The sequence below is a fragment of the Saccopteryx leptura genome, chromosome 4 (genome assembly GCF_036850995.1).
Source record: "Saccopteryx leptura isolate mSacLep1 chromosome 4, mSacLep1_pri_phased_curated, whole genome shotgun sequence".
NCBI lineage: Eukaryota > Metazoa > Chordata > Mammalia > Chiroptera > Emballonuridae > Saccopteryx > Saccopteryx leptura.
In genome coordinates this window covers 187,404,957-187,427,242 of record NC_089506.1, presented here as the reverse complement: position 1 = coordinate 187,427,242, position 22,286 = coordinate 187,404,957, and the positions used below count along the sequence as shown (strand labels likewise).

The 22,286-nt window shown below is 39.7% G+C and overlaps 1 protein-coding gene across 1 annotated transcript; it reads left to right on the top strand.

Annotated features, from left to right (window-relative positions):
- The first annotated feature begins 16,696 nt into the window (after positions 1–16,696).
- Positions 16,697–19,206, top strand: LOC136403451 (putative olfactory receptor 1F12P). Its single transcript, XM_066382195.1, has 2 exons — positions 16,697–16,716; positions 18,261–19,206. Exons 1-2 carry the CDS (start codon positions 16,697–16,699, stop codon positions 19,204–19,206), a joined length of 966 nt encoding a protein of 321 aa, XP_066238292.1.
- Positions 19,207–22,286: the final 3,080 nt, after the last annotated feature.

The window sequence follows — 22,286 nt, the reverse complement described above, 5'->3', positions numbered from 1 at the left end:
TTCAGATTATTTTGACATTTGATTATGCTGCACAATATGACTTTCACCCAAAGTCAAATTGTCTTCCGTTCCTTTCTATCTGGTTTTCATTGTGCACCACCCCTCCCCCCACCCCCTCTCTTTCCTGTCTCGCCCCCTCCACCTCTCCACCCCACCCCCCCTCTTACCACCACATTCTTGTCCATGTCTCTGAGTCTCATTTTTATGTCCCATCTATGTATGGGTTCATATAGTTCTTAGTTTTTTCTGATTTACTTATTTCACTCCGTATAATGTTATCAAGGTCCATACATGTTATTGTAAATGATCCAATGTCATCATTTCTTATGGCTGAGTAGTATTCCATACTATATATGTATCAAAGCTTTTTAATCCATTCGTCCGCTGACGGACACTTGGGCTGTTTCCAGATCTTCGCTATTGTGAACAATGCTGCCATAAACATGGTGCATTTCTCCTTCTAGAACAATTCTATGGTGTTCTTGGGGTATATTCCTAAAAGTGGGATAGTTGGGTCAAAAGGCAGTTTGATTTTCAATTTTTTGAGGAATCTCCATACTGTTTTCCACAGAGGCTGCACCGGTCTGCATTCCCACCAGCAGTGAAGGAGGGTTCCCTTTTCTCCACATCCTCACCAGCACTTACTCTGTGTTGTTTTGTTGATGAGCGCCATTCTGACTGGTGTGAGGTGATATCTCATTGTGGTTTTCATTTGCATTTCTCTAATGATTAGTGATGTTGAGCATTTTTTCATATGCCTATTGGCCAGTCTGTATGTCCTCTTGGGAGAAGTGTCTATTCATTTCTTTTGCCCATTTTTTGATTGGATTGTTTGTCTTCCTGGTGTTGAGATTTACAAGTTCTTTATAAATTTTGGTGATTAACCCCTTATCAGATGTACTGTCAAATATGTTCTCCCATTGTGTAGTTTGTCTTTTTATTCTGTTCTTATTGTCTTTAGTTGTGCAAAAGCTTTTTAGTTTGATATAGTCCCATTTGTTTATCCTGTCTTTTATTTCACTTCCCCGTGGAGATAAATCAGCAAATATATTGCTGCGAGAGATGTCGGAGAGCTTACTGCCTATGTTTTCTTCTAAGATGCTAATGGTTTCACGGCTTACATTTAAGTCTTTTATCCATTTTGAGTTTATTTTTGTGAATGGTGTAAGTTGGTGGTCTAGTTTTATTTTTTTGTAGGTAGCTGTCCAATTTTCCCAACACCATTTATTAAAGAGGCTGTCTTTACTCTATTGTATGCCCTTACCTCCTTTGTCAAATATCAGTTGTCCATAGAGCTGTGGGTTTATTTCTGGGTTCTACGTTCTGTACCATTGATCTATGTGCCTGTTCTTATGCCAGTACCAGGCTATTTTGAGTAGAATGGCCTTGTAGTATAGCTTGATATCAGAAAGTGTGATACCTGCCCTTTATTCTTCTTTTTAAGATTGCCGAAGCTGTTCGTGTTCTCTTTTGGTTCCATATAAATTTTTGGAATATGTGATCTATATCCTTAAAGTATGTCATTGGTATTTTAATTGGTATTGTATTAAATTTATAAATTGCTTTCGGTAATATAGACATTTTAATGATATTTATTCTTCCTAACCATGAGCATGGTATATGCTTCCACTAGTTTGTATCTTCCTTGATTTCTTTTATCAATGTTTTATCATTTTCCGAGTACAAGTCTTTAGTCTCCTTGGTTAAATGTACTCCTAGGTACTTTATTTTTTTGGTTGTAATAGTGAAGGGGATTGTTTCCTTAATTTCTTTTTCTGACTGTTCATTGTTGGTGTATAAAAATGCCTCTGATTTCTGAGTATTAATTTTATATCCTGCCACTTTGCTGAATTCATTTATCAGGTCCAGTAGTTTTTTGACTGACACTTTAGGGTTTTCTATATATAATACAATATCATATCATCTGCAAATAATGATAGCTTTACTTCTTCTTTTCCAACTTGAATGCCTTTTATTTCTTCTTCTTGTCTGATTGCTGTGGCTAGGACTTCCAGGACTATGTTGAATGAAAGTGGTGAAAGGGGGCACCCCTGCCTTGTTCCTGATCTTAAGGAAATTGCTTTTAATTTTGCCCATTAAATATGATATTGGCGGTGGGTTTATCATAAATGTCTTTTATCATGTTGAGGTATGTTCCCTGTATTCCCACTTTGTTGAGAGTTTTGATCATGAATGGGTGCTGGATTTTATCAAATTCTTTTTCTGCATCTATTGAAATTATCATGTGGAAGATATAACTATTATAAATATCTACGCATCTAATATAAGAGCACCTAAATATATAAAGCAGACTTTGATGGATATAAAGGGTGAGATCAACAGCAATACTATAATAGTAGAGGATTTTAATACCCCACTAACATCACTAGATAGATCCTCAAGAAAGAAAATTAACAAAGAAACAGCAGACTTAAAGGACACACTAGATCAACTTGACTTAATAGACATCTTCAGAACATTTCACCCTAAAGCAGCAGAATATACATTCTTTTCAAGTGCTCATGGTACATTCTCTAGGATAGACCACATGTTAGGGCACAAAAGTGGTCTCATCAAATTTAAGAAGATTGAAATCATACCAAGCACTTTCTCAGATCACAATGGCATAAAACTAGAAATCAACCACAACAGAAAAGCTCAAAAATTCTAAAACACATGGAAATTTAATAGCAGGTTGTTAAATAACAAATGGATTAATGATGATATCAAATAAGAAATAAAAAAATTCCTAGAAATTAATGATAATGAGCATACAACAACTCAAAATTTAAGGGACACAGCTAAAGCAGTACTGAGAGGGAAGTTCATAGCACTACAGGCACACTTTAAGAAACTAGGAAAAGCTCAAATAAACAACTTAACCCTGCATCTAAAAGAACTAGAAAAAGAACAGCAAGTAAAGCCCAAATGTAGTAGAAGGAAGGAAATAATAAAAATCAGAGCAGAAATAAATGACATAGAGGCTAAAGAAACAATACAGAGGATCAGTGAAACTAGGAGCTGGTTCTTTGAAAAGGTAAACAAGATCAATGAACCTTTAACTAGACTCACAAAGAAAAAAAGAGAGAGAGGACTCAAATAAATAAAATTAGAAATGAGAGTGGAGAAATAACAACTGACACTACAGAAATACAAAATATTGTAAGAAAATACTATGAAGAACTGTACGCCAAAAAACTAGACAACCTAGATGAAATGGACAAATTCCTTGAAACATACAATCTTCCAAAAATCAATCTAGAAGAATCAGAAAACCTAAACAGACCGATTACACCAAATGAGATCAAAAAGAGTTATCAAAAAACTCCCAACAAAGAAAAGTCCTGGGCCAGATGGCTTCAAAAGTGAATTCTACCAAATATTAAAAGAAGAACTAACTCCTATCTTTCTCAAGCTATTTCAAAAAATTCAAGAGGAAGGAAGACTTCCAAGCTCCTTTTATGAGGCAAGCATAATTCTGATTCCAAAACCAGGTAAAGACAACACAGAGAAAGAAAATTATAGGCCAATATCCCTGATGAATATAGATGCTAAAATCCTCAATAAAATATTAGCAAACTGGATCCAACAATATATGGAAAAAATCATACACCATGATCAAGTGGGATTTATTCTGGGGAGGCAAGGCTGGTACAATATTCTCAAATCAATCAATGTGATTCATCACATAAACAAAAGGAAGCAGCCCAAGCCTCTTTAAATGACTACACCTCATAGGCAGTCAACCTTGGCCCACACTGCAGACTTTCTTATAAACTCTCAAAGGTCTTAAAACCCGAAGGAGACTGCAGCTGGCCTCAGCATGCCTCGCACCTCTTGCTGAGTGGCCCCAGGTCCAGCACTGGTGGCAGCCCGCCTCAGTTCACAGCATGGCCCAGCACAGACATCTACCAATTATAGATTGCTTTATAACTTCTACCAGGTGGCCCCAGGTCAGTCACAAGCAGAAGTTGACCTTGGCCTGCTCCAGAACCTCTCCCAAGAGGCCTCAGACAAACATACCTGATGACTGGCCTCAGACCACCACAGAGTACCACTCAATGAGAGCCAGAAATGGCACTCACAAAGGGTGATCATGCAGGCAGAAGAGCCCCACTGGGGTGAATCCCACTCCATGGGATCAACTCACACACAGCAGCTCATCCACTATTGTCATGGCCAGTCCTCACAACCAGTCAGCCTAAGGGTCAATTTAACCCACTGACATGTAGAGTTCAAAACACTGATACAGAGTTCAAAATAGTGGTTATAATAATGCTCAATACTCAGTGAGAACTTCAACAAAGAGATAGGAAGCATAAAATAGGACATAGAAATCATAAAAAGGAATAGCAATCAAGGCTCAATTACAGTAAGGTATAATCCACTTAAGAGATATCACTGGAGCACCCAACTCAAGTGACCAGGGAAACTGTGCCATTGCACTCCAAAGCACCTACTACATAAGACTGCCTTGCCAAGACTGGAAATACTTAATACATTGAAACAAACACAGATAGGCAACCAAAATTAGAAGACAAAGAAACACATACCAAATGAAAGAACAGGAGAAAACTCCAGAAAAAAAAAAAAAAAACTAAACTGGAGACAAGCAATCTACCAGATACAGAGTTCAAAACACTGGTTATAATGATGCTCCCCTATTTTCTTAGGGGAAAATAGATTAATTCAATGAGAACTTCAGCAAAGAGATAGGAAACATAAAATAAGACATAGAAATTATGAAAAAGAACCAGTTAGAAATGAAGACTACAATAACTAAAATGATAAAACACTAGAAGAAATAAAAATCGAATTATACAAAACAGAGGATTGAATCAGCAATTTGGAAGACAAGATAGCAGAAAACATTGAATAGGAACTAAAAAAATAAAAATAAAAATGATAGTTTAAGGGACCTCTGAGACAACATCAATTGTACCAACATGCAGAAGTGAGAGATAAGGTATTAAAAACACTGGGGAACAAAATTTTTGTTGCATCCACAAAAAACACTTGTTCTTACCTAATTTAAGTGTGCTGATCTCAAATCTAACATTTGTTTTTCTCTGTAAGCTAGTCTTTTGCAATTCAAGATTTTAGGTTTTCATCTTATTGTAAAATTTTCAACACTTAGTTTAACATAATGAAGTAGAATGTCTTCTTGGGCATCATATTTGTGACAATATAATAATTTATATAATGCAGTAAATACACTAAAAGATATGATTGCATCAGAATTTGTCTAAAGTTTTGAAATAGAACATATTAAAACACTTATTTTAATTATAAAATTTGCACAAAACTTATTTAAATTCTATTCAGGAAAAAATTTGCATTTGTAGCTCTTGCGTTTGTGTACTTGTTGAGGACAATCTCGTTTGATGCTCCAGCAGTAGTCTGCTCATCACTAACAGCTCCAAGATTTTTGGGAAACTTATTAAGGTGATTGACTGTTCAGGACGTGAATCTTAACGCTCATGTTACATCCAACGTCGAGGAAAGCCAACAGCATCCTTTGAACCGGAAGATCATAGTTTTCTGCTTTTTTGTTGCCAAGGAAGTTCTTTGTAACTGCCACAAAAGACTTCCATGCTGCTTTCTCCTCCTTATTTATCTTCCTGGTAAATTCTTTGTCACATATGAGGGTTCAAATTTGAGGTCCATCAAATACACCTGCTTTTATCTTCTCGAAAGACAAGGTAGGAAAAGCAGAAATAATATATTGAAAGCATTCACTTTCTCTATTCAAAGCCTGAACAAACTGCTTCATTAAGCCAAATTTGATGTGAAGTGGGGGTAAAATGATCCTGTCTTGATTAACTACAGGTTCATTCACAATATTTTGCATCCCTACTTCCAGAGCTTCACAGTTTGGCCACTCCTTCTGTGTCCAGTGTTTCTCTTAAGCTCGGCTGTCCCACAAACACAGAAAGCAAGGATACTTTGTGAAACCTCTCTGTTGTCCTAGCAGGAAACAGAGTAACATTTTAAGATCCACACAAATGATCCAGTTATGCTCCTCATACTTCAGAAAGTCAAGGACAACTTTTATGTCATTCTTACTAAGTCATTCAATTCGGGTTGGCTAAACTGCTGAGGGGTTAATGACTGCTTGGCATCAGAAGAACACCCTTCAGATTCTATAACCATTTCCTCATGTATCTTATCAAAATACACTTGATCACTATGTTCACTTTCTTCATCCTTAGAAGAAATAAAACCATTGAAAACTGGAACCAGGAGTGTCTCAGAGTGTGGGATAGGTCGTATTGCTGAAGGAATATTAGGATACGCAATCATATGCTGTTTTTTTCTTGATGATGCCCTTTGTAAGGATCAGACAGAAGTAACAGTCACTGCTAGTGGTCCTTAGGCCACGCCAAACCAGGGGAATACCAAAAGGCATTTCTTTGCATTTCCTTTTTGCCCAGTCATGAAGTATTTCCTCACAATTATGATAAACAACATGAGGAGCCCAATTCTTGTCTTGATCACCAAGGGGAACTTGAAAATAGGCAATATATACACGTGTCACAAATGATGAAATATTGTGCCTTTGACATTGAAGTGTATAACAGCCACATATATAGCAGAAGGTGTCAGGACTATTCTTACATTTATGCCTACTCAAAGAAGCCATGATTTAATCTTAAAACAAAATTAGAGGCTGTTTTTATCAGATAATAATTTTTTACATTTAAAAACAACTACAATTATGTAAAAGTGATGTTTGTAAAACATTAACTGCCTTGTGGTTATGTTCAATCCAAGAGTCATTGCCCTTTAACTCCAATTTAAAAACCAATGCATGCCATTAACTGTAACAAAAAGAAATTAAAATTGCATAAAAACTAGAGCATCCACCAAAAAACAGATTTCAGATTTAGAATCAGTAATGCAGAAATAAGAAAAAAAAATTGTTCCCCAGTGAAATCTCTTTGAAAAAATAATAACTAAAAATTTCCCTAACCTGGTGCTGAAAATAGACATAAAAGTCCAAGAAGCTCAGAGAGTCCCAAACAAGATGAACTCAAAGAGGCCCACACCAAAACACATCATAATTAAAATGCTAAAGTTTAAAGACTAAAAGCAGCAAGATAAAAGCAGTTACCTACAAGGGAACTCCCATAAAACAGTTAGTTGATTTCTTAACAGAAACTTTGCAGGCAAGAAGGGATTAACCTGATACATTCAAAGTGATGAAAATCAAGGACCTAAAGCCAAGACTACTTTACACAGCATGACTATTGTATAGAATCAAATGATAAATAAAACACTTCCCAAACAAGAAGAAGTTAAAGGAGTTCGTCACCACCGAGCCAGTAATACAAGAAATGTTAAAGTGACAAAAAAAAAAAGGAGGAGAAGAGGAGGGGGAAGGAGAAAGAGAAGGAGGAGAGGAAGGAAAAAGAGAAGAACATAAACATGAATAATAAAATGGCAATAACCTCATACCTGTAAATAATCACTTTAAATGTAAATAGATAAAATATTCTAAGGGAAAGACACAGGGTGGCTGAATGGATAAAAAAAAAAACAAGACCCATATATATGTGGTGCACACAAGACTGACTTCAGGCATACAGAAACTAAAAGTAAAGAAATAGAAAAATATATTTCATGCAAATGAAATGAAAAAAACTGGGGTAGCAGTATTTATATCATATATAATAGACATTAAAACAAAACCTATAATAAGAGACAAAGAAGAACATTTCATAATGATTAGGAATCAATGCAACAAGAGGATATAACCTTTGTAAACATTTACACACCGAACATATGAGCACTAAATACATAAATATACTAAAGCAAATATTAACTGAAAGAAAGGGAGAGAGCCAAAGCAATATAGTAATTGTAGGGGACTTGAACACACCATTGACATCAATGGACAGAGCATCATGACAGAAAATCAGCAAGGAAACAGTGGCCTTAAATGACATATTAAACCAGATGGATTTAATTGATATTTACAGAACATTTTATCCCAAAGCAGCAGAATATACATTCTTTTCAAGTGCACATGAAACATTTTTCAGGATGCACCACATGTTAGGCCACAAAAGAAGTCTCAATAAATTTAGAAGACTGAAATTATATCAACAATCCCCAGTCAGGGTGAATACAGGAACAGCTCGATGTTCCTATCTCTCTGTCTTTCTCTCCCTGCCTTTCTCTTAAAAAAAAAAAAAAGAAGAAGAAGAAAAGAAATCATATCTAGCATATTCTCTGATCACAAGGGTATGAAACTAGAAATCAACTATAAGAAGAAAACTTAAAAACACACAACATTTGTACACCCATGTTCATAGCAGCATTATTCACAGTAGCCAAAAGATGGGAGCAATTGAAATGTCCATCAGCAGACGAACAAACTAACAAAATATGCTGTAATCTATACAATGGAATATTATTCAGCTTTAAAAAGGAAGGACCCATTCATTTATCTTTGCCTTCACTTCCCTTGCCTTTGGGGTCAAATTCATAAAGTGCTCTAAAAAGGAAGGAAATCCTGGCATATGCTGCAACATTGATGAGCCTTGAGGACAATATGCTAAGTAAAATAATCCGGTCACAAAAAGACAAATACTATATAATTTTGCTTATATGCGGTATCTGGAGTAGTCAGATTCATAGAGACAGAAAGCAGAATGGTGCTTGCCAGGGACAGGAGGTAGTGAGGAATAAGGAATTATTTAATAGGTACAGGGTTTCAGTTTGAGAAGATAAAAAGCGTTCTGGAGATTAAAATGGGTAACACTGCTGAACTGTATGCTTTAAAATGGTTAAGATGGATAATTTGATGTTATGTGTATTTTATCACAAATTTTTTAAACGACCATCATCATGAACATTGAAGTACTGATCTGATTGAATTAACAAGATAAATTCCCTGGAATAAAAATTAAAAGTAAGAAAATATTAAGATTTTCCCTGTAGACAAAAGTAACGAATTAAACCACTGAAAGCAATAACTTTCCAGTAGAAAAACCCTAAGGAGATAATGTATCTGGAGCCCAGGAGAATTAGGCTCAGCCAGACCCAAGGCAATTACAGCACATTTATTTTTAACAAGGCCCTTTAAGTATTGCTCCCTAGAGGCCCAAAGTAGGCTTAGGCCCACACACCTTTTTTTGGCCCGGGAATCAGGGAATAGAATCCTGCTCCCTCAGCCTCCTTGCTCACCCTGTCTCCCACCCACAGACTTGCTCCTAATCTTGCTTTCAATGGGGCCCAGGGTGTGTCTCTGGCTGTAGGCTGCTCGTGAGCCATCTGCCTCTCCTGAGCGAGAAGAAACAAGTCAGGAGGAGGCAGTTTCCTTGGGCAGAGTTGGCAGCAATCGGACCAACTGGACAGGTCAGTGCCAATAGGAGTGCCAAAGGAGACACTCTTCTCTCAACACCCCAAAATGTATAAGACCTCTCCTTCTCTCTTCTCAAAGACAAGCAGAACCACAGACCTGTAGGAGAACTTAAAAATTATGCAGGGATCCAACCCATCCCTGTACAGACAAGAAAGCAGAGAGTACAGACTTACTAAAGTCACAGGGGATTAGATTCCTGGACAACCTCTGCCAGCACCTGGCCTCCTTCCTGACTAGGGAGGCCTATCAAGCAATTCCAACCTTTTCTAATGCTTATCCTTCGCAGAGAAATCTGAAAATGTTTGCTGGCACTAAGACAGCTCCGAAACAGAGAAGGTGACCTCCTACAGTGGCTTAATTTTTACATCGTGTTGAATGTAAGCAATTTAACAGGGAAAAAAAACTAGCAAAATCAAACCTCAAACTGTTCCCATTACTTTCCAAATTCACCTCCTTGTTCGCACATGTACAAACGTTCTGGCACAGATGTCATCTGTATGTACCTGTTATCTTCCATTCTGCTTTAAAGTTCATGTCATAGACAAATATCCAAAAATCAACACTTTCATTTTTAATATCTGTATTGATACATCATAGTTGCTAAGCTATTCTTACACAATTTTGAACATCTAGTTGTTTTTCATTTTTTCTTTTTTTTTTTTTTTTTTTTTTTTTTTTTTTTTTTTTTGCCTGACCAGGCAGTGGTGCAGTGAATAGAGCGTTGGACTGGGACGCAGAGGACCCAGGTTCTAAACCGCAAGGTCACTGGCTTGAGCGTGAGCTCATCTGGTTTGAGCAAGGCTCACCAGCTTGAGCCCAAGGTCACTGGCTTAAGCAAAGGGTCACTCACTCTGTTGTAGCCCCCACCCCCCCGCCCAGTCAAGGCACATATGAGAAAGCAATCAATGAACAACAAAGGAGCTGCAAGGAAGAATTGATGCTTCTCATCTCTCTCCCTTCCTGTCTATCCCTATCTGTCCCTCTCTCTGTCTCTTTCTGTCTGTCACAAAAACTATATATATATATATTTTTTTTTTTAATGTAGGAACAATGTTTCAACAGATATCTTTAAACAAATTATCTTCTTTTTCCCATCTGATTTGTTTCCTACTCTAAGGTCCTAAATGTAAAATTCCTACATTTATATATATTTACTTAATCCCTGGAAAGCTCTGTAAATTAGATAATACTTCCTACCTATAGAGTTTGGGGTAGAATTTAAATACTTAGTAAAGTGCCCATTATAAGTGTATATTTATGAATTTATTATTAATAATCACATCTATATCCTTCCTTGGAAAGCTTGATCATCTGAATATACTATATTTAAACCTTTCATTTCAAATCTGTTAATATATTACATATTCTTTTATTTATATATTACATTTTTGACCAAATATTTTTGTTTTCCAAGTTTAATTAAAATACAAATATTCAATTTCATCATTAAAGGCAATGGAATCACCCTTTTATTCCTTTATTTATTTATTTTTGATATGCCAGTAAGCAGTTTACTAATTTTTGTATGGTATTAATAGCCTGAAATTTTGCTTAGCTCACTTACTATTAGCAATGATTTTATTCTTTTAATAGCTTAGTTGTAAGATACTTTGCATAAAGCTATGTTTTAATTTCTTTTCCCATTTCAGGCAGTCTTCAACAGCATGACTAGTGAAATATTAAATAAGGAATGATAACAGAGAGCACCCATATCTTGTCCTTCTTTTGAAAAAAAAAGTTTAAGTCTTCAATAAACATGATGTTCACTCTTGTTTTTTTAAATACAGTTTATCATATTAAGGGGAAAAAAACACACTGAATGTTTTCAGAGTTTTAATCTATAATGTGATGATAGATTTATCTGGATGCTTTATCTGGCTCTAATTACATTGTTTTGATATTTTGTTTGTGATAAACTAAGGTAACAGATTTGAGTTTAATAGCTAATTCTTTTTATGTGTTTTGTTTTTTCAGAGTGCAGATATTTTATTTGGGTTATTTACATCTATGCCTAACAATGAAATTGGTCTAAAATATTCCTTTCATTGTCTTTGTTTAGTTTGGGTTTAAAATCATATTTGCCTCTAAAAATTAATTTAATAATAATAGTAATAATAATAGCAAGTTATTTGGGTGCTTACTATGTACAATGCACTAGTCTATGCATGTTAGGGGCATTTTCTCATTTAATCCTCATAACAACCCATTAAGCAGATACTATTACTCTAGCCATTTTACAGATTATTAATGTTATTTTTCTTTGTTTTTACATTTTTTATTACTAAATTAATTATTGGTTCTTGGAAACTCTGTTTGCTCATTTTTTCATTAGAATCAGATGCTCTTTTAAGAACTAGTTTATTTCTTTATTACACTGCTCACAAAAATTAGAGGATATTTCAAAATGAATATGAAGCAATAAAAGGAAGCATTTAATTTTTTTTATTAAACAATAACATCAGAAAAGCAAATAACAAGTCAAAGAAAGTTGTTTGCTTATATAAATGAAATGCAAAACCAACTTCTATTTCATTGGTGAAAATGCACTATACAAAAGGCTGAAAGTACTGGAGTATCTGCACGTTCCCTGATCCCTTCATTTTTGTGAGCAGTGTAGTATTATATACACATTATTTAATTCTTTTTGCATCTTTGATTACTTACAAATATATAAAATATCCCCCAAAGGTCTTTCCAAATCTCAAAGACGCAATGTCACAAAGGGGAACATTAAGAACAGTAATTCATTCATTCAACAACAATGGCATAAAAACACCAAGTATCTCCTGTAGTCCAGGAATGGTTCTAGAAACTAAACTGGGAATACATTAATACATAAAAATGACGTTTCTGTTCTCATGAGCTTATATTCTAGAGAAACAGAAGAATCAGTTAGATTAGGGGTCGGGAAGCTTTTTGGCTGAGAGAGCCATGAGCACCACATATTTTAAAATGTAATTCTGTGAGAGCCATACAACGACGCGTGTATATTACGCATTATCCAATAAAAATTTGGTGCTGTCCTGGAGGACAGCTGTGATTGGCTCCAGCCATCCACAACCATGAACATGAGCGGTAGGGAATGAATGGATTGTAATACATGAGAATGTTTTATATTTTTAACATTATTATTATTTTTTTAATTAAAGATTTGTCTACGAGCCAGATGCAGCCATCAAAAGAGCCACATCTGGCTTGCGAGCCATAGGTTCCCGACCCCTGAGTTAGATAGATAGATAGATAGATAGATAGATAGATAGATAGATAGACAGATAGAAAAATAGAGATTGATAGATGATCAGAATAAAAACAAAGCAAAAGGTGGGGGACAAATAAAAACAAAGCAAAAGGCCCTGGCCAGATAGCTCTGTTAGAGCATCGGCCCAAAGTGTAGAGGTTGCCAGTTGGATCCCTGGTTGGGGCACATACAGGAACAGATTGATGTTTTTGTCTCTCTCTCTCTCTCCATTCCTCTCTGGCTAAAATTAATAAATAAGTAAAAAAATTTTAAAGGGAAGGCAGAAACAGGAGTGCTATTTTAGATAGGTGGCAGGGGGAAACCCTTAACAGGTGACATTGGAGCAGAAATCAAAATGAAGTAAAAGAGAATTCTAAGCAGAGGGGTTACAAGTTAAAAGGCTCTGAGATAGAAACATGCTTGATGTGTCCAGAAACAGTGAGGAGGCCATTGAGGTCAACATACAGAAAGTGAGGGGCCGATAGAAGGAGGTGAGACCTGGGAGGACAGGGCAGAAGTCTAAGTCATGCATTGCCCTGTAGAATTTGGCGAGGACTTTGAGTTTTGTTCTGAGTAAGGTGAGAAGCCACTAGAGGATTTAGAACAGAGAAGAAACATGGTCTGACTTACATTTCTTAATATTCACTCTAGTTGCTGTGTAGAGACTGCTGGGAGTCGGCTGAAGATATAAACAGGGAGCCCACTTAAAAGACTATTCCAATAATCTGGAGGTAAATAATAATTGTTTGGGCAATGAATATAGCAGTCAACACAGAGAAAGTGGTCCCATTCTGGATATATTTCAAATGTATAGATGACAAGATTTGCCAATATACTAGATGAGGACAGTTTAAAAAAAGAGAGAGAAGAGTTAAGGATAGTGGTAGTGCCACAGCCTTGGCTTGAGCAATCAGAATAAGACAGGAATGACTGAGGAAGCAGCAGATTTGAGGACAGGAAGATCATCAAGACATTTTCAGACAAGTTTGAGATGCCTGAAGACATCCAAGGGGATACGTAGGCAGATAGACCCAAATAAATTGGAAGTTCAAGGGAAAAATCCCAAACTGGAGATAGAAATTCGGGTGGTATTTAAAGCTTTGGGAATAATGAGACCACTTAAAGAATGAGTGTAAATCAAGGAGCCATTGGGGCATCTCAACAGCTGGCGATCAGAAGACAGAAGATGAGCCAAGGACACCAGGAGCAAGTAACCTGTGAGGTAGGAGAGGTGCCAAGACAAAACTGCTTCAAAAGCAAGTGAAGAACGTGTTTGAAGACGGAAGAAGAGCCCAACTATGCCAACTCTGGCTTGTGGGTTTCAGTAAAAGGAGACTGTGAACTAACTCAGACACAGCAACGGCAGCCTTGACAAGAGAAGCTTCATGACTTGGTGGGAAAGCCAGAAAGGGGGCTTCGGGAGAGAATGGGAAGAGGGGAACTGGAGAACGAGTTCTGACCACATTTGGAGGACTTTTGTGGAAAGGCGGAGTAGAGAATGAGCTAATAGCTACAGGGGAATGTGGGTGAAGGGTAGATTTTTTAAAGTGAGAGATGTCTGATGCTGACAGGAATGATCCAGAAGCTAGGGCAGGGTCTTTTTGGTTTTAAGTTAGACTCTTTTAGCTTTAGTGGGGAGGGGGCGGTGTTTGTTTGTTTGTTCGTTTAACTTTTTATTGAATTTATTGGGGCAACATTGGTTAATGAAATTATATAGGTTTCAGGTATCAATGCTATAATATTATACATCATCTGTATATTATATTTGGTCTTCTATCACCTTCTATCCCCCTTTTGCCTTCACCCGCCTCCCTACAGCCCCCTCCCTCTGGTTATCCCCATACTGCTCTATGTGTCTATGAGTTGTTTGTCGGTGTGTTTGTTCATTTGTTTGTTTGTTTTGCTTAATCTCTTTACTTTTTTCACCCAGACCCCAAACCCCCTTCCCTCTGACAGCCATCTGCTTAGCTTTGTTTTTCTTGAAATAGGAGTATTTGGGAAGAGTATTTTCCTAACAAGTGGGAAACAGTAACAAAGAAAACCTTTTTCCTCCCATATCTTTGGGGAAGTGGAGGATTGAAAGGAAAAGAGGACATGGAATCAGCCTGGTTTCAAAGGCATATAATCAAGGGGGGGACAGAGTGTCTGGATTGCACATACTGCAGTCCCATTCATCTACACGCAGCTGCACGAGTAAGTCCTCTCCTCTCCCCAGCACAGTTGATCCTCTTCTACCACATCCTGCTCAACATCCTCCTTCTCCTGTCCCAACACTGGCCACTCCAGGAATTCCTGATCCATATACTGAGATGCTCCAAATTTAAATTTACCCAGTCGTACTTCTTTGGCCAAATCTGTGAAATTGAAGTACTACTTTGAAATCAGACTGACCTGGAATCAAATTCTGATGTCTTTGGGGAAATTATCTAAACCCTCCTCATCTCAATTTATTCATCTGAAAAATAGGTAGGCAATAATGTCTATCTTATATAGGTCATTGTTAGTATTATATTAAATACATGCACTTGACTGGCCCCATATATGACCACAGTAGGTGCTCAGTAAATGTCAGCCCCTTAGTCCAAGAGCTGTTTTCTTTTTTTTGTTTTTGTTTTTGTTTTTGTTTTTTTCCAAAGCTGGAAACGGGGAGGCAGTCAGACAGACTCCCGCATGCGCCCGACCGGGATCCACCCGGCATGCCCACCAGGGGGCGATGCTCTGCCCATCTGGGGCGTAGCTCTGTCACAATCAGAGCCATTCTAGCACCTGAGGCAGAGGCCACAGAGCCATCCTCAGCACTCGGGCAAACTTTGCTCCAGTGGAGCCTTGGCTGCGGGAGGGGAAGAGAGAGACAGAGAGGAAGGAGAGGGGGAGAAGCAGATGGGCGCTTCTCCTGTGTGCCCTGGACGGGAGTCGAACCCGGGACTCCTGCACGCCAGGCCAACACCCTACCACTGAGCCAACTGGCCAGGGCCCAAGAGCTGTTTTCTATGTGAACGTTTTACATTTGACTAGAAGTTTCTGAGGAATGAGAACAATGTCCTTCATTGTTTTCTTTTCTCTCACATCACCCAATAAAGAGCTCTTTTAGTCAGAACGGATCAAATGAAGATCTCAACCACATAAATGCTTCCCTTCATTTTTACTTTTCACCAAATAGATTTCCCTCCTCTTAGGCTCCTGCATTTCTACCTTACGTTTGTCTTTTACCCAAAGATTTCTGCCTCTGTATCACCAAACACTTAAATCCTTTAAAAAAAATTAAATCAGTAAAGCATTCATTCAAAATGAGCCATTTATCTTCCATGCTAAGGAATAGCTCTCAACACAGGCAAAGACCTCCATTGGAACCTGCTCATAACCAAAATCTTTATCTCCCCCTTCCCCTTCCCAATTGCATTGGTAAGTTCCTTTGCTCCAACCAGCTTTATCTCATCAAAATGGTGGTGTGGGGAAAACCAGCCTCCTAAGACAGTTCCCCCCTAACTACTCCCTGCCCGATTCCCAGATGGACCATCACTCCACCACCATAGTTTTTCCAGACTGATTTCTGTCAACTGTTCCTCCATCCCTACTCAGCACGCCAACACCACTTCTTTCTTTCTCCTCTCCCTCTTTCTGATTTATATTCTCATAGGGCCCAAATCCCAACTATGTCTTGTGAAGCAGTGAAAAATAATTTATATTGTATCTAATGAAACTTTATCTGAGCTTGCACTGAACTATTTTGAACTCCAATTTAGTGACATCCTTATGTCGCCCTGCTGCCAATTGTTACTTTGGGCAATGTTACACCTTTGTTATCTGCAAGAGCAACTCTTACCCTCCAGGGGCGAGTCCCTTCCTGGGTAAGCCCAGACAGAAGGGCTGGCTGAGCGGTCCTGGTCAGCAGGCTCTTCTGTCAAGGTTTTCCCTGACCTACTCCATCCATAGCATCAACCCGGGACCACGGTGGCCCAAAGTCAGTGACAAGTGGCAGCCAGAGCACTCTGAGCCCTGGGCTCTATGTGGGTGGGGAGACAAAATATTCAAGGGGAAGAAGGGTGTATACCAGGGGTCGGGAACCGTTTTGGCTGAGAGAGCCATGAATGCCACATTTTTTTTTTCTTTCTTCTTTTTTTTGAATCTGGAAATGGGGAGAGACAGTCAGACAGACTCCCGCATGCGCCCGACCGGGATCCACCCGGCACGCCCACCAAGGGCGACGCTCTGCCCACCAGGGGGCAATACTCTGCCCCTCCAGGGCTTCGCTCTGCCGCGACCAGAGCCACTCTAGCGCCTGGGGCAGAGGCCAAGAAGCCATCCCCAGCGCCCGGGCCATCTTTGCTCCAATGGAGCCTTGGCTGCGGGAGGGGAAGAGAGAGACAGAGAGGAAGGAGGGGAGGGTGGAGAAGCAAATGGGCGCTTCTCCTATGTGCCCTGGCCGGGAATCAAACCCAGGTCCCCCGCACGCCAGGCCGAAGCTCTACCACTGAGCCAACCGGCCAGGGCGAATGCCACATATTTTAAAATGTAATTACGATGACCAGGCGGTGGCACAGTGGATAGAGCATCGAACTGGGATGCGGAGGACCCAGGTTCGAGATTCCAAGGTCGCCAGCTTGAGCGCAGGCTCATCTGGTTTGAGCAAAGCTCACCAGCTTGGACCCAAGGTCACTGGCTCAAGCAAGGGGTTACTGGGTCTGCTGTAGCCCCTGGTCAGGGCACATATGAGAAAGCAGTCAATGAACAACTAAGGTGTCGCAACGAAAAACTAATGATTGATGCTTCTCATCTCTCTCCATTCCTGTCTGTCTGTCCCTGTCTGTCCCTCTCTCTGACTCTCTCTCTGTCGCTGTAAAAATTAAAATTTAAAAATAAATGTAATTCCATGAGAGCCATACAATGACCCGTGTACGTTACGCATTATCCAATAAAAATTTGGTGTCCTGGAGGACAGCTGTGATTGGCCCCAGCCAACCTCAACCATGAACATGAGCAGTAGGAAATGAATGGATTGTAATACATGAGAATGTTTTATATTTTTAACGTTATTTTCTTTTTTATTAAAGATTTGTCTGTAAGCCAAATGCAGCCATCAAAAGAGCCACATCTGGCTCTCAAGCCATAGGTTCCCGACTCCTGGTGTATACAAATAATACACTCTGGTTCTACACATAAGCCAATGTGGTTCCAGAATTCTATAGAGAAATGGCCTTTCGGTGGCAATCTTATCAGGATTAGAAAGAAACTATATTTCCATAGCTTTTTACTTAATATTAAGACATTTGTTCTTTATATCAAAGAATGAGAGTATGATTGAAATTCAATGAGATAAAACACCCTCAGCACCCCCCTCATTGTTACTACCACTGACTACCTGGCCATCTGTCTCAAGGATCCTCCTTGAAGGGATGGGAGATGGGTTTTGTGGCGTTCAGGATCAGCAGCTTTTGGTGGTAAAATAATTAAAACACTGACTTTGTGTCTGTTGCAGATATAGGAATTTCCTTTGATAAGTGAAGAGCCTTCTTTGGGGTTTGTACCAAATGAACACAGAGATGTGGCCAGCTGTGAATTGAGGGACTATTTGAGGGAAGGAGGGAGGCCTGGGCATCTCTACTCTCTCTATAGCCTGTGCCTGATCTGGATCTCCCAGCAGGACTAGTTGACCATGGAGAGAGGAAACCACACAAGTGCCTCTGAGTTCATCCTCCTGGGGTTCTCCAGCCAGCCCGAGAGGCAGGAGCTGATTTTCGGGCTCTTCCTGGTCATGTACGTGATTGGGGCAGCAGGGAACTGGCTCATCATCCTGGCCATTGGCTCAGACTCCCACCTCCACATGCCCATGTACTTCTTCCTCACCAACCTCTCCCTGGTGGATTTCTGCTTCATCTCCGCCACAGTCCCCAAGATGCTTGTGAACATCCAGAAGCAGACTCAGTCCATTTCCTATGGCGGCTGCCTAGCCCAGATCTACTTCTGCATTTTGCTTGCCAACATGGACAACTTTCTCCTCATGGCAATGGCTTATGACCGCTACGTGGCCATCTGCCACCCCCTGCACTACTCCACTATGATGAGTCTGCAAATTTGTGCCCTGATGCTGGGGAGCTCCTGGCTCATCGCCAACTTCCACTCCCTACTACACACCCTCCTCATGGCTCGGCTGGAATTCTGTGCCAGCAACATCATCCCTTACTTCTTTTGTGACCTCGTTCCCCTGCTCCAGCTCTCCTGTTCCAACACCCAACTCAACCAGCTCATGATTCTGCTGGTCGGGGGTTTGATTGTCCTCGTGCCTTTCCTTGGCATTCTCATCTCATACATCTACATTGTGTCTGCTGTGCTCAAGGTCCCATCTGCCCGGGGCAAACTAAAGGCCTTTTCTACCTGTGGTTCCCATCTCATTGTAGTCATCCTCTTCTATGGGACCATCACAGGGGTCTACCTGGATCCCTCATCTTCCCATTCAGCTGACAAGGATTCACTGGCTTCAGTGATGTATATGGTGGTCATTCCCATGCTGAACCCCTTCATCTACTGCCTGAGAAACAAGGACATGAAGAGAGCTCTAAGGAAACTGTTCAGTGTGAAGGCTTTGTTCTGTGGGCTGTGACAGCAGAGTGCCCTCTCAGGGTCTTTGTGCCAGGAACAGGAGACTGAATTCCAGGGACACGCTGCACATACAAAAATACAAACTTGTAATTTTCAAGTTCAAAATTTTTTGGCCTCTGCATAGATTTCCTAGACTACTGAGAGGAGGATAAACTCTCCCCTTAAGACAGAACCACATAAAAAGATGCAAATTAGCTTTATCCACAGGCCTTCTGGAGAGGACTGAAAAGGCCATACATTCCACATGAAAAAGGTCAACCCATAGAAGTCTTGGACACAGGTCTTTGACTGATGCTTCTGCCAAAGCAATGCCCCCGAAAGCCCCCACTCACCCCCCTCAAATCCTTAGGCCTTATGCATCCCAATTTTCAAACTCCTCCACTCTACCCCCACCTCTTCAGTCACCATCCCCACATCCTGGGTTGAACCTAGCTCTGGACACAGATTGATCATTCTCCCCAAAGCTATCCCACTCTTCGCTTTGGATCATCCCAGACAGAGTTTTATAGCCATAGCCCCTTGTATCAGTAATGCTCATAGTAACTGTCTCATCTGAGCACCCAAGCAGACCCCATACTGTCCCACTTATGTGTTCTCTTTTTCTCCTAGGAAAGAAAGGTCTGCCAACTGCATGGTAACAAGAGAAAAGAGGCTAGACTTAGAGTTAATTCTCTGGGTATGAAGCACATGAAGAAAATGGGCCATTGCAATCTTTATGAATGTGTTTCTCTACAAGTTGACCTGGAGAAGGAGACAAAGAGGAAAAGCCTCACCAAGATGAGTTTGTGGCTGAAGAAGTTGTGTTTGGTTTCCTGTCCAACCGTAATATCCTATGTCACACGAAAGAACATTACATAGAGAGGAGTTACAACTGGTTTCTAGTCCTGACCCCTCCAATTACTAGCCCTCTGATGCCAGTCCATTTGAAATTCACCAGTCTACCAAACACGCCATACATTTTTAGTCCTTACTCATGCTGTTCTAGCAGGCTTCTCTTTCCCATTTCTACCAAAATTCTAATTAGACCGCATAAAATAAAATGCCTTTAATGAAGCCATCTCAAGTCTTCTCAGACAAAAGAATTACTCTGCTGAAATTTCGTATAATTCAAATTCTGTTACAACCCTTTTCCTACTCAGCTTTACATGATTCGTGCTTACCCCAATTCTACTCCAAACAGAATTGTTCGGTCCTTTTGAAAGTTTATAAAATGTCCTTAATAAACTCATCCTCTGATTCTATAACAGTGCTTAGTTTAAAATAATGACTCTAGCCCTGGTCTGTTGGCTTAGCAGTAGAACATCAGCCCAGCATGTGGAAGTCCTGGGTTCAATTCCTGGCCAGGGCACACAGAAGTGTCCATCTACTTCTCCTCTCTTCCCCCTCTCCTTTCTCTCTCTCTCTCTCTTCCCCTCCTGCAGCCAAGGCTCCATTGGAGCAAAGTTGGCCCGGGCACTGAGGATGGCTCCATGGCCTCCACCTCAGGCGCTAGAATGGTTTTGATTGCAGCAGAGCAATGCCCCAGAGGGGCCGAGCATAGCCCCCTGGTGGGCATGCCAGCTGGATCCCGGTCAGGCGCATGTGGGAGTCTGTCTGTCTGCCTCTCCCCCGCTTCTCATTTTGGAAAAAAACAAACAAAAAAATACAAATAAAATAATGACTCAATAAAAGTATGCTGCTATATAGATTAGGATGAAAATGACAATAACATTGATAGTGAACATTGGAGAAAGAAATTTAAGGCCTTTCTCCCAAAGGGAGAAATTTTTTTTTTTTTTTTTTTTTTTTTTTAGTGAGATGAAGGGAGGCAGAGACAGACTCCCACATGCACCCTTACTGGGATCCACCCAGCAAGCCCACCAGGGGGCAGTGTTCTGCCCATCTAGAGCTGTTGCTCTGTTGCTCAGCAACCAAGCCATTTTTTTTTTTTAGCACCTGGGGCTGAGGCCACTAAGCCATCACCATCACCCAAGGCCAACTCTCTCAAATCAATCAAGCCATGGCTACAAGAAGAGAAGAGAGAGAGAAAGAAGGGGTTTAGAAGCAGATGGTCACCTCCCCTGCGTGTCCTGACTGGGAATTGAACCCAGGATATCCACACACCGGACTGACACTTTACCACTGAGCCAACTGGCCAGGGCCAGGAGAAAAATATTTTTTTAAATAATGAGAAAAAAACAGTTAGACTTCTACACTTGAAATTTATACAGGGTAAAGCAAAAGTAGGTTTATAGCTGTTTGTGTGGAAAATAATACAATAATTAATAGATAATAATATAAGAATAAACTGTTTCACATACAACTGTAAACCTACTTCTTCCCCACTCTGTATAGTTTTATCAACCAATGTAACACCAATAAATTCAATAAAATTATTTAAAATGTAAAGCATAGTTATTATTTTAAAAAATAAATTGCATAATTAAAACAAAAAAAGAAGTTGATTAAAAAGAGTCTTTCTCTGAACCCATATTTTAGAGGCATTTATCTACATTGTTTTCTAGTACTTGTACAATTTTTTACATTTAGATTCCTGATTCATTTAGAATTTATTCTTGAATATGTGTGAGAAATGAGTCTATTTTTATCTTTTTCCAAATGGTTATCCAATATCCCAATACCATTTTTTAAAAATCAATCTCTTCAGGATGAGGTCAGAGTAATGGCAGTGTTATAGATACCCTTGATCCATCCCCTTGAAGTTTCAACAAATTAAACAGTCGTAACTTAGTGAAGGAACCCCAGCTGGGCTTGCAGGCTTGCCTGAAAGATTCACACACCGAATGGACTAAATGTGGGAAGAGTTGAGAAGGGGGCAGTGAAAGATAAGATGCACTTGCAGTTGGCTCCAGAGAGGAGAGAAATTTCAACTGTCAACAGGGGCTCTGGAGAGGAGAGAAACCCAGAGTAAATGAATTTTCTTCTGCCAGGAGAGGCAGAAAGATTGGGGGAAATTTGGAAAGATACTGAACTAAAGTAGCAGAGCATGGGGTCACTGCCAGTGTTCCCATGGTCTGGGTCTGATGGCAGCCCACACTTGGACAGAGACACAAAACTACAAAGTGTGGCCTCCCAGCATCC

What these genes read in the sequence shown, in the direction of transcription:
- LOC136403451 (XM_066382195.1), top strand. Translation starts at nt 16,697, where the DNA reads ATGCCACATTTTTTTTTTCT. An exon ending in ATGCCACATTTTTTTTTTCT is followed by an intron (nt 16,717 to 18,260) that starts TTCTTCTTTTTT and finishes GGACTAGTTGAC; the next exon opens with CATGGAGAGAGGAAACCACA.